Source organism: Ciona intestinalis, chromosome 14 (genome assembly GCF_000224145.3).
Source record: "Ciona intestinalis chromosome 14, KH, whole genome shotgun sequence".
Taxonomy (NCBI): Eukaryota; Metazoa; Chordata; class Ascidiacea; order Phlebobranchia; family Cionidae; genus Ciona; species Ciona intestinalis.
The window spans coordinates 12296-25416 of record NC_020179.2 but is presented as its reverse complement, the minus strand read 5'-3'; the positions used below and the strand labels follow the sequence as shown (position 1 = coordinate 25416).

At 36.5% G+C, this 13121-nt stretch overlaps 2 protein-coding genes and 1 long non-coding RNA gene across 3 annotated transcripts in view; 1 reads left to right on the top strand and 2 right to left on the bottom strand.

Annotated features, from left to right (window-relative positions):
- Window positions 1-991, bottom strand: part of LOC100185725 (galactose-1-phosphate uridylyltransferase) — a gene marked incomplete in the record, with an annotated part of 1728 nt that extends 737 nt beyond the window's left edge. Inside the window, 1 exon segment of the mRNA XM_009862401.3 lies at window positions 1-991. Coding sequence (XP_009860703.1) covers window positions 1-916 — 916 coding nt within the window.
- Window positions 992-2272: 1281 nt separating this feature from the next.
- LOC104266391 overlaps window positions 2273-13121 on the bottom strand; it is a 21359-nt gene continuing 10510 nt past the window's right edge. Inside the window, exons 5-17 of the mRNA XM_026837703.1 lie at window positions 11989-12471; window positions 8534-8707; window positions 8318-8476; window positions 7940-8050; window positions 7178-7348; window positions 6962-7120; window positions 6589-6699; window positions 5821-5991; window positions 5605-5763; window positions 5232-5342; window positions 4570-4740; window positions 3988-4143; window positions 2273-3374 (exon numbers count right to left, since the gene is read on the bottom strand). Of these exons, the coding sequence (XP_026693504.1) occupies window positions 3291-3374; window positions 3988-4143; window positions 4570-4740; window positions 5232-5342; window positions 5605-5763; window positions 5821-5991; window positions 6589-6699; window positions 6962-7120; window positions 7178-7348; window positions 7940-8050; window positions 8318-8476; window positions 8534-8707; window positions 11989-12471 (2220 nt within the window). The 3' untranslated portion in view covers window positions 2273-3290. The remainder of the gene's footprint in view (window positions 3375-3987; window positions 4144-4569; window positions 4741-5231; window positions 5343-5604; window positions 5764-5820; window positions 5992-6588; window positions 6700-6961; window positions 7121-7177; window positions 7349-7939; window positions 8051-8317; window positions 8477-8533; window positions 8708-11988; window positions 12472-13121) is intronic.
- Window positions 8717-13121, top strand: part of LOC108950087 — a 12772-nt gene continuing 8367 nt past the window's right edge. Inside the window, exon 1 of the long non-coding RNA XR_001975059.2 lies at window positions 8717-9782. This is a non-coding gene — a long non-coding RNA (uncharacterized LOC108950087). The remainder of the gene's footprint in view (window positions 9783-13121) is intronic.

Sequence of the window (13121 nt, the reverse complement as noted above, 5' to 3'; positions counted from 1 at the left end):
ACAATGGGGGATAATAATGTGCATGTAACTGCCAGTGGCTTACATCACTTTCAAGCTCTGGCCCAGTTGGTGCTCCATGCCAACCCATACTGTAAGGGAAAGAAACTTTAAATAAATTATCATATTTGGTAAGCAGGAGTTTCATTGCTTCAGCCAGTGACTGTTTTTCCACATCTTCTAGATCTGTCATCCTTAAAATATGACGTTTAGGCAACAACATGGTTTGGTAGGGCCACGTAGCCCAGTATGGAACGACTGCAATCCAATGATTGTTTTCCACGACCGTGCGTTCACCAGATTTCGATTCCCTTGCAGCATAATCAACCAACATCGGAGAACCGTATTTCAGGAAATAACTTTTCTGGTTTTTATCCGAAACACGGGGTTCATTTGGGAGAAAAGAACTCGCCCACACCTGGCAGTGAGGGTGGGGGTTTGAACATCCCATTATTGCACCTTTGTTTTCAAATATTTGAATCCATTTGTATTTTGCTGCCATTTCCTTTATAATTGATATCCACTCATTTATAACGTTAAGTATTTCTTCCTTTTTCATGACAGGTAACGTCACGTTTGAATGAGGATGGAAACACATCACTTTACATTCGCCGCTGGCTGGTGCCATCTTAAACAATGGATCCTCACAACATGCAGGGGCGACTACATCACTCATCAAAGCTGGGAAATCATTGTTAAATACATACGTGGACGCATATTGTTCATTCTGCTTTCCACTTGACCGAATGTTTCCTGGACACAGTGGATTCTTTAGATCATATTCAGGAATTTGCGTTTCTTCATTTTCTTCTACTTTCCCAGCCCACGGTCGTTTCAATCGATGAGGTGACACAAGGACCCATTCATCCTTTAATGGATTATATCGGAGGTGCTGATGCTCGTTTGCATTAAATTCCATACTGATTTAAAACAAATAATATAGATAGACTTATGTAAATAAAACTATATATATATATACAGTATATTTATGTTAATATGGCATATCTGAAACAAAGTAAAACTAGGTTGTAAAGTATAGTCATACTTGTTTATTGTTTAACCAAGAATTAATAAAACTATTTAGTATATTTTTGTTATTATGTTCATTTAGTCTAATCTTGGATCAAAACTTTAAAGTCATTAGTCAACCCATTGTTATATTCATGTCTTTATGCACATTTTTCTTTCAACTAAAACAAATTAATGTTGTATTATTCAATGTCTTTTTCTGTCATATTGTCTGTTGGGTCTTGGGTGTAACGGTAAAGGTAACGTCTTTTGTCCAATGTACTAGGTCTTAAACTAGCGTTTATTTTCACTTTACCTCGTTCAAAACATTGTTACTGCACTGAAAACTAGTTATGATGAAAACGTACACGAACGACTACGAAATCTCAATCAGTACAACCTTATCGTCAAAGTTTCGGTACAAACTGCAATTTGTAACTAGAATTTTACACAACTCACAGTATAACATAATGTTCATCCTTTCAAGATCATTTTTTCTCGCATTCTCTCTCAAATTAAATCGCTATTATTCGGGCCAAATCTGTACAAAATTTAACAAGAATAAAATTCAATAAAAATTACAAGTTGTATCATTTTTTATATCACAAGTAATTTTATTTTAAGCCTACATCACAACTTGTATTAGTTTTAACAGCGCAAATGATATTATAGAAAAAGGCACACTGCAGAGTTAGATAAAATGTGACTATTGCTCTGCCACAGGCACACAAATACAAAACGGTAAAACGTTATCTCTTTCCAAAGAATTTGTACACGTAGCCATGCAGTCACGTACAACTGATGTCTTCATTCCTCTATCCCCTGTCAAGTTACCACTTATGTAACTTTGTGAGTTTTTTTTCTTGCCCAAGGACACATACGCTCACAATGATAGCAGCGACGAGCCTTGAACCCATAACGTCTGGATTAGAGGCAGGCGCGCTAACCAACTGTACCACGGCGCCAGATATAGTAGGGTGGGGTAAGATGGTACATCCCACCCGCGACTCTAAAACAACGTTGTTAATCGTGTGAGGTCAAATAAATAAGCACTTTTTTTTACAATAAGATCCACTGAGTTACACACGTGCTAACTCATAAACAGACACGAGGTGAGTGAAAAAGAACACGCGTGTTTTAATGACTGTCGTTGACCCACCATGCGAAAATAAAACAAGTTTTTTATTTTGCATAAATAAAGATTAGTAGAAACAAAGCAAGGATCAAAGCTGTAAAACGGTAATTATAAAGAAGAACAAAATCTAAATGAAATGACCAACTTTATATTGGAATATTGGTGTAAGCTGCTACAAAACACATCTAAATGCAAGGGAATTTATATGAAATTTTATAAGATAAGCATGCAATATAATATCAGTGGTTAACATGATACAAACATGATATTCATATGAGTTTTATCAAAAATAAACAAAACATCAATGAAATAATTGAACTTTGGGGGAGTAGATGAAACGATCAGTGGCTGATTTATTAAATAAGGCTTGGAACTTTTTATGTAACTATGGCTCGACAGCAACCTACGTGAAAACAAACGGTCAAAAGGAATTAAAGACAAACAAAACGAAATAATTGAAGAAGTATGTGAAACGATTAGTCACTAATATATTATGTAAGGGTAAAACGAACCTAAACAGTAACCTACGTGATAACAACCCGTTAACTACAGTAGAACTGGCAAAGCAACACAAGGAAACTGAGTAACGTGGCAATAGAACAACAAGAGAGAGAGCGCAAATTAATCAAAGTCATTTTTGTTCCATCACAATGTGATTGTTGATACATAATCATGTGGGATAATGGTGATTATGACATCATCAAATAAACAATGGATGGTTAAACATTGAATCGAGGGGAGATAAAAATAAATCATTTCTTTCATCAGTTTTAAAACTTAATGAACAACTCAGTGGTCACTATGATCTTAATATACAACAGTATTCTTAACTGGGTGAATACATTTTGCAAGAGTGAATGCAGAGGGGTGAATGGAATGCTCATGTGCACATTGATAATTAGACACATATTTTGTTGCACACATGATGTTTCATGGTTTTCTATCATAGATGTGCGTTGATATCTTATGTTGGTATAAACAAATATGCTGCACAGTGAAGTTTGTTACTTTATGGAAGGAATGAAATTCAAAGAACTGTTGGAAAACGCAACCAAACTTATATTCCATGATTTTGTTTAAAATAATTCAGGATATTTCAGACGAGTTATAATGTTGTAGAAATAAAAAAAGAGAAAATGTAAAAATCAAGTCATTGGTTCCAAAATTCTTTATACTGAGCCAAATACTGATCCTCATCAGTATCTACATCAGCTATTTCCTCCAAGACAAAATCCTGAAAAACAAACGATAATTTATGATTGTTATTTAAAAAAGAATATATTGTTACATCAACAAAGACATGTTTACTTTATGAATAATACAGTAAACCCCCCCTTTTGAGTTTTTAATCCATTAAAAAAGGTAAATAAATTATTTTTAGGGGAGCAACCGTCCCCCTTGTGGCTGGAATAATATGACAATTAACTTTTGTTATATCATAGTAGATTGACATGGATTTACAAAGATACATCATGTTAAAATAAGTTCAATTTGCAAAGTTCAATTAAAGGGAACTATATTGATTTCCATTGTTATACATGCAGTCTTCACTGTATACTAACACTCATTTACAATGTCTTTAATATAGGATGTTTAAAATAGTTAAATATGTGGCAACTTGTGAGCGGGCACGAGGTGTATGAAATAGAACACCCGTGTTTTAACGACTGTCGTTTTCTAGGAATGCAAGGATAAATAAGTTACATTCATATAAAAAAGGGAGGGCATAGCCATAATAAATACATTCATAACGGATTTCTGCACTGATATGGTTAGAAGAAAAACAGAAAAAAATAGTTGTAATAAACGGATTATTTATTCGAATATACAAGATATATTTGTTAAACCTGTGGAGAATGTAAACGTTGAATTGCTTCTTCCAGTAAACGATTGTTTTCACTTGTAAGTTGTTCCATATCAAGACAGAGTTTCGATATTTTATCAAGACATTGGAACAATGGTCTCACATGTTCGACTGCAGGACCATACATCCATATTTGTATCTAAGCAGTTTAGTTAAAGTTAGAATAAATATGATACACACCAACTCATGTACAATAATATAATGGTAGCCGTACAAACTATTTGTGGTTGTTACTATTATACAAGCCATCTTTCTATTGCTGAAGTTACGACACCAAGCTGTAATGGAGTGTGGGTAAGCAAGATGTAACAAAGTGCATTCATATTGTAACAATGCAGATTGTGATGCAGAAAAAAGATAAAGATGGCAGTTACAATGTACCATTGAATGTTTTGGGGTAACGTAAAGCAAAGATAGGAACAAGTAAATTATATATCCATTGTGATTATATATAATATGGTTGAGATCGGTAATTTTTTTTATAACAGAACCAGCGCAATCATTACTGTTACTATCAGTATCTATAATGACAGATAATATTATGAAATAACTCAATTATTTATACTTTGTTTTGCCGATCCATTATTTTCCTGGATATATCTTCCATGTAGAGGTTCAGGTTCATGTCATTGTGTACAGATACCAAACCAAGCTTATCCATCACATCAAGATGAGGAAGAAGGGCTTGTGTCGTTGAATCTGTCATCCACAATCTGAAGATATTTAATCCTTTGATCTAAAATAGAAACAACATATTTATGTTGGTTAATATATTTGTATCATCCATAGAAACTACAAAGACAGCAACAACATGATTATGATTGTCTACTATCATCACAATATTCACATTCATAGTGAGTAAAGCTGCTTTTTACACAACTAACCACAACATTGGGTGGCAATAAAGCAGGGATGTAGTCTGGGGTTTTTACAATTGTGCACAAACATTACTTGCATAAAAATAATTACAACCGATGTTTCAATCTAAGATAACACAAGGTTTGGAACACAATCGTGGGTAACGAGGTGTATGAAGCCAGCATATATGGTGTGCAACACCCGTGTATTAAACCACAGTTGCCCCACCAAGTGAAGACAAATAAGTGATGATGAAAGCAGTGATACAAGTGTTCAAACCATATGCAGATCATGATTTACCTTTAATTGATAAATAATAATCTGCAATACATGTTTGATAATCTAACTGAATATTTTCATGGTTCTTACTTTTCCAGGTGGAAGTTGTAGGATTTGCATTACATCATCATCTGGTTGGTGTTCATACAATCCCCAATACTTTGACCATCGATCACCATTGATGTCATTCACTGTCAAACCCTAAATGGTTGAAGCAATTAAAACTAGAGTGTCAGATAATATAAAACCATATATATTGGGTATAATGAGTGCCAATGAAATTTGTTTTTATGTAAACATTATAGATGCCACTTTGTGACAAATGAAGTTGGAGGTGCATGTCTTACTATGATGTCACAACACTAATTGCAGTATGTACAATAGCTAAGTAAGTATAAGTTGATTATATAGGAGCGAGATTAAATAACATTCCACTTCTAAGATGAAAATTAAACACACTAACTTGTGGGTTTGTTAGTCGTTCAACAGCTTCATGTAAGATGATAAGATTTTGTGCAGAAAGTTTCTCCTCACTTATTGTTAAGTCACTCACATTAGAAAGACACCGGGCCAACCAGTGTGTAGCATTCTCATCCAGTTGTGCATCTATACCAAGCTGTATCTATAATGACAGATAATTTTATGAAATAAATTAAAACTTTACAATCATTATTTATACTTTGTTTTGCCGATCCATTATTTTCCTGGATATATCTTCCATGTAGGGGTTCAGGTTTATGTCATTGTGTACCGATACCAAACCAAGCTTATCCATCACATCAAGATGAGGAAGAAGGGCTTGTGTCGTTGAATCTGTCATCCGCACATCTTTGATATTTAATCGTTCGATCTAAAATAGAAACAACATATTTATGTTAGTTAATATATTTGTATCATCCATAGAAACTACAAAGACAGCAACAACATGATTATGATTGTCTACTATCATCACAATATTCACATTCATAGTGAGTAAAGCTACTTTTACACAACCAACCACAACATAGGGTGGCAATAAAGCAGGGATGTAGTCTGGGGTTTCTACAATTGTGCACAAACATTACTTGCATAAAAATAATCACAAGCGATGTTTCAATCTAAGATAACACAAGGTTTAGAACACAATCGTGGGTAACGAGGTGTATGAAGCTACCATGTTCGGTGTGCAACACCCGTGTATTAAACCCCTTGGCTTCCCACCCTGAAGATAAATAGGAAAGTATGCTAAATCGACAGCTAGCATGAGATGTATGAAGCCACCATGTATGGTGTGCAACACACGTGTATTAACCCAGAGTTGCCCGACCACGTGAAGATAAATAAGTGATGATGAAAGCAGTGATACAAGTGTTCAAACTATATGCAGATCATATTTTACTCTTAATTGATAAATAATAATCTGCAATACATGTTTGATAATCTAACTGAATATTTTCATGGTTCTTACTTTTCCAGGTGAAAGTTGTAAGATTTGCATTACATCATCATCTGGTTGATGTTTATACAATCTCCAATACTTTGACCATCGATCACCAATGATGTCATTCACTGTCAAACCCTAAATAGTTGGAGCAATTAAAACTAGAGTGTCAGATAATATAAAACCAGAAATATTGGGTATCATGAGTGCCAATGAAGTTTGTTTTCATGTAAACATTATGGATGCCACTTTATGACAAATGAAGTTGGAGGTGCATGTCTTATTATGATGTCACAACACTAATTGCAGTATGTACAATAGCTAAGTAAGTATAAGTTGATTAGATAGGAGCGAGATTAAACAACATTCCACTGCTAAGATGAAAATTAAACACACTAACTTGTGGGTTTGTTAGTTGTTCAACAGCTTCATGTAAGATGATAAGATTTTGTGCAGAAAGTTTCTCCTCATTTATTGTTAAGTCACTCACATTAGAAAGACACCGGGCTAACCAGTGTGTAACATTCTCACCCAGTGTTTCATCTATACCAAGCTGTATCTATAATGACAGATAATATTGTAAAATAAATTAAAACTTTTCAACCATTATTTATACTTTGTTTTGCCGATCCATTATTTTCCTGGATATATCTTCCATGTAGGGGTTCAGGTTCATGTCATTGAACCTAGATTCCAAACCAAGCTTATCCATCACATCAAGATGAGGAAGAAGGGCTTGTGTCGTTGAATCTGTCATCGGCACATTTTGCATGTTTAATCTTTTGATCTAAAATAGAAACAACATATTTATGTTGGTTAATATATTTGTATCATCCATAGAAACTACAAAGACAGCAACAACATGATTATGATTGTCTACTATCATCACAATATTCACATTCATAGTGAGTAAAGCTGCTTTTTACACAACTAACCACAACATTGGGTGGCAATAAAGCAGGGATGTAGTCTGGGGTTTCTACAATTGTGCACAAACATTACTTGCATGAAAATAATCACAAGCGATGTTTCAATCTAAGATAACGCAAGGTTTGGAACACAATCGTGGGTAACGAGGTGTATGAAGGCACCATGTATGGTATGCAACACCAGTGTATTAAACCCCTTGGTTTCCCACCACGAGGATAAACATGAAAGTATCCTAACTTGACAGTGAGCATGAGGTGTATGAAGCCACCATGTATGGTGTGCAACACCCATGTATTAACCCAGAGTTGCCCCACCACGTGAGGATAAATAAGTGATGATGAAAGCAGTGATACAAGTGTTCAAACCATATGCAGATCACGATTTACCTTTAAATAATAATCTGCAATACATGTTTGATAATCTAACTGAACATTTTCATGGTTCTTACTTTTCCAGGTGGAAGTTGTAAGATTTGCATTACATCATCATCTGGTTGATGTCCATACAATCCCCAACAAATTGGCCATTGATCACCATTGATGTCATTCACTGTCAAACCCTAAAATAAATAGTTGAAGGAATTAAAACTAGAGTGTTAGATAATATAAAACCAGATATATTGGGTATCATGAGTGCCAATGAAGTTCGTTCTTACACAAACATTATAGATGTTACTTTGTGACAAATGAAGTTGGAGGTGCATGTCTTACTATGATGTCACAACATTAATTGTAGTATGTACAATAGCTAAGTAAGTATAAGTTGATTAGATAGGAGCGAGATTAAATAACATTCCACTTCTAAGATGAAAATTAAACACACTAACTTGTGGGTTTGTTAGTCGTTCAACAGCTTCATGTAAGATGATACGATTTTGTGCAGAAAGTTTCTCCTCACTTATTGTTAAGTCACTCACATTAGAAAGACACCGGACTAACCAGTGTGTAGCATTCTCATCCAGTAGTGCATTTATATTAAGCTGTATCTATAATGACAGATAATAATATGAAACAAATTAAAACTTTTTAATCATTATTTATACTTTGTTTTGCCGATCCATTATTTTCCTGGATATATCTTCCATGTAGGGGTTCAGGTTCATGAGATTAAACATAGAAAATACCAAACAAAGCTTATCCATCACATCAAGATGAGGAAGAAGGGCTTGTGTCGTTGAATCTGTCATCCACACATCTTGCATGTTTAATCTTTTGATCTAAAATAGAAACAACATATTTATGTTGGTTAATATATTTGTATCATCCATAGAAACTACAAAGACAGCAACCATTCAAGGGATGCCATTCATTTTGGATACTGACGCTAGTGGCACCGCCATAGGAGGTGTTCTGTCTCGGAAGATGGGTGGGAAAGAAAAGGTTCTAGCTTACTTCAGCAGTACACTTGCGAGCGCTATTACTGCGTCACTTATCGAGAGCTGCTCGCTGTGGTGAGAACTGTAAAGAAGTTCCGGTGTCCCGTTCCCCAAAAAAATCGTTCTCATTGTACAAACTGCGCATGCGCATGAAGTGGTGGTCACGTGATTAGCATTTTCCACAGCGTCGATGAAATATTTATTCCGCTTGCAAGATGCACTTCATTTTATATATGTGCTAAATGTTGTCAGGAATACCTATTTATGTTTTTTCGTTGTTAACGTATTGAGTGTCATGGCATTCTCGCACTGGTAGATGTTAGATTTAGTTGGAGGTATAAGCACAAATTTTTACGAGTGGCCTCTCTCATCTGTGGTATAAGTCTATAAGCTTTTTACCGCTTTTGTGTTATTAGACCAGAACACTTTTAGGCCTACTCTACGCGCGAACCTTACAATTAAACCCAAAGTCCAATCCAGGCACAACCAAACCAATAAACAAACTATTGAATAAACTTTTAACAAATGGAAAAGAAAAATGAAATGATGATTAATTAACAGTTAATGCAGTCATATAAATAAATGCTGCCAAATTTTACTTTTGTAACATAAACGTCACAATAATAATTCGAACGTACGTAACAAAGGTTTGTATGTTGTCATCAACTTTATTAAAATATTAAGCACATTTTACATGTACAGTCAATCCCGTAGTTTATACACAATATGTTTCATAAGAGATAAAAGTATATATTAAAAATAAGGCAGATGAAAAAAATTGCATATTGTTGTATATGCAACGGCGTATTTAGTCGTTGGAGTGGAACTGTTTTTACGAATGTCGTCATCAAGGGTCAAAGGTCAATGGGAACGATTTTTGCGGGGGAACGATTTTTTTCTGACACCGGCCTTACTTGTGGGGAACCAAGTTTGTAATTCGAACTGATCATGCCTCGTTGAAATGGTTGATGGCGTTCAAGGAACCTGAAGGTATGTTGGCTCGCTGGATATCTATGTTGAGTGGTTACGACTTTGAAATCGTACATCGGGCGGGAGCGAAATATTTAAACGCGGACGGTCTATCCCGACAACGATGTCGCCGTTCCGAGTGTGTAGATTCGATTGCTGCCAGAATGGCACAAAAGTCCCAAAGGTTTTCTCTCTGGTCCACGTGAGAGCGATCAATGCAGCGAAATGTAACTGGCTAGATACCTGGGATAATACGTTGGTAAGGGAGTGGCAAAATCAAGATGTTCCAATTTCAAATTCATCACGGCTTAAAAGTCAAAGTCAATATCCACCCTCTAATTTAGGTTTATTTAACTCTGCTACTCGAAAATTACTTTTACAGTGGAACCTGTTGGAGGTTCGCAACGGATTGCTGTACCGACTATGGTATAGCAATATTGACGATGATGATCCATCTTATGTATTGGTCGCTCCGGGGCCTATTCGTCACAACATATTTCGTCATCTGCATGAGTTTCGAACCGCAGGTCATTTAGGAATAACTAGAACCATTTATAGAATTCGACGTCGCTTCTATTGGCCTGGCCTTAGCCAGGATGTAAAGCAGTGGTGTCGCTGGTGCATACCTTGTTCGAGACGCAAGCCATATCACGGGAGACGACGATGGACGTTAAACCAGGATCTTGCAAGTGTACCGATGGAGAGGGTGGCTATAGATTTCATGGAACCTCTTCCGCGAACCAAACGGGGCAACGAATACATTCTGGTAGTATCCGATTATTTTACAAAATAGACTGAATGTTTTCCGTTGCCGAATCAACAAGCCATAACGACAGCTGCAGTTTTAGTAACCCAATTCTTTTCTAGGTTTGGTGTTCCTCAGTTTATTCATTCCGATCAAGGAAGGGATTTCGAAGCCAATGTTTTCAAGGAGATGTGTCGTCTTCTTGGCATCAACAAAACGCGAACCACTCTGTACAGGCCACAGTCAGATGGTTTGGTGGAACGTTTTAATAGAACACTACAAATGATGCTTTCCACGTACGTTAATAATCACCATGATGATTGGGACGACCATCTACCGTATGTATGTATGGATGGATTATGGAAGCTCGGTTCAAGAATCGATCGCATTTCACTCCGAACAAATTAATGTTAGGGAGAGAAACTACACTACCTATTGACCGGTTAATTGGCACTTCAACATATATATACTTCAACATATGAGAAAAGCAGCCGTTCGCCAAAAGAGAAACTACGACAAGCAGGTCCAATCTCAGTCGTTTGCTGCAGGGGATTGGGTTTGGTATTATTATCCACCAGCTGGTCGCAAGAAACTTTGTCAAGGGTGGACGGGTCCCTATCCCATCACGGCGAAAATTTCTTCGTGTTTATACCGAATACAAGCTTCTCCACAATCCCGGTCGAAAATTATCCATGTCGATAATCTTCGGCAATATTCTGCCGAAAGGATGCCACGAAATTGGCTCACTAGTGATCTCGCAATACGTGTTGCTTCGCCTTCCAGGGTAAACAATAACTACCGGACTATGATAATGATGTGTATAACTTTGAGGGATATCTAATGCCAATTTTCCGTGTTTTATTATGTCGCCCCTTGTCTTATGTCGCCCCCCTTTGTCTTATGTCGCCCCCTTGTCTTATGTCACCCCCTTGTCTTATGTCGCCCCCTTGTCTTATGTCGCCCCCTTGTCTAATGCCGCCCCCTTGTCTAATGTCGCCCCCTTGTCTTATTTCGCCCCCTTGTCTTATGTCGCCTCTTGTCTTATGTTAATGCTGCATTTTGTCATAATTTATATGATGTTGAGTATACCTTTTTTTACTCTTAATTTTATTGTTATTATTTTTTAATTGTTGTTTGGGGACAAACTGTGTTTCAGATGGGGGGATTGTAATGATATGTTGTAATGATGTGTTCGTATGGTACTTTACTATTTTATAGTTTCATGATCTTTATGTTTTACGTGAACCGTTGTGTTTTTAAGAGTCGATCGCATGGTTTTGTTAAGTGACATTCAGTTTCCCCTTGGTTGCGTGATCGCGTGCATGGGTCGATTGGTAATAAAAAGAGATTGAACGTTAGAGTTATATTACATAGACTTCATTCAATGAAACAAACATTTCAATTTTACCTTTGCTTGACTTCCATGCAATCTTCGAAGCAAAGTTACAGCTGAAGTTTCATCTAAATCAACCATGTCTAGGTCCAGGTCGTGAGGAGTTGTGAAGGTGTTGAATGCGAACACAACATCAGAGACTTCTGTGGGATAACTAGGAGCCTTCATCTTAATAAGCTGTGGCATGCGCTCTTGAAACCTTTGTGATATTTCTGCATCGTTGGCTTCATGCACCCAACCTGACAATGTGATCACATCTTGATCTTCATGTGAAATTAAAGACTTGAGAATATTCTTCTTCTCCTTGTAATCTTTAATCATCGAAGCTGGGAAAATCACTTTTAGATCTTCATATGAAGCTGAGTTACAAATACCAAATAAAAATCGTGTCACGACTTCCCAATGTGGATCATAGAAAGTGTCCATACATCTGCGGAATTCTTCTTGTGACATGAACAGCATTAGATGAAATGCTGAGTAAAACTCGTGCGAGGTGAGATGGGTGAAGTAACTTCGTTTCTTTCCTTCCAAGATTCTCATTTTTAAATGATGGGACTTTTCGACATAGGTGTGCAGAAATATATCAACAGTTTGTTCGTTGATTCCCACTTCTTCAAAGTCGGCTTGCTGAAACACCAACTTTCTTTCAGCAAGTCCCTTGTATGCAAGGTGAGCAAGTTTAACCAGTTCTTGCCCAATTTCCCGTTCTGACATGTTTGTTCTTACATGATCTGAAGCTTTGTAGTTGGTAAGAGTATGAATGAACACATCAGTCATTGAGTTGATCTCACGACCCGATGACACGCTTGAATGGAGACAAGCTACAATCTGAATACAGTTGACTGGAATTGAACACAAAGCATCCAAGTTTGGACGCTCTGCCAAATATTTTTCCACAGTTTCAAGATTGGCTTCACCACACATCTGTTTAGTAAGATCCTTCTTTGCAGGTTTATCCATACCACGCACCTCAGAAACCAAACCTTGTCGATAATCAGGGTGAAGCTCGTAAAACTGACCTGGTCTTGATGTGATTAAATTTCACAGCATTAGGTAGAAGATTACCCATCAACAAGTTCTTGACAAAGACCTCTGGTATTTGCTCGCTATCCAGTTGACACTCATGGAGCCTTTTGTTGGCTTGTTTT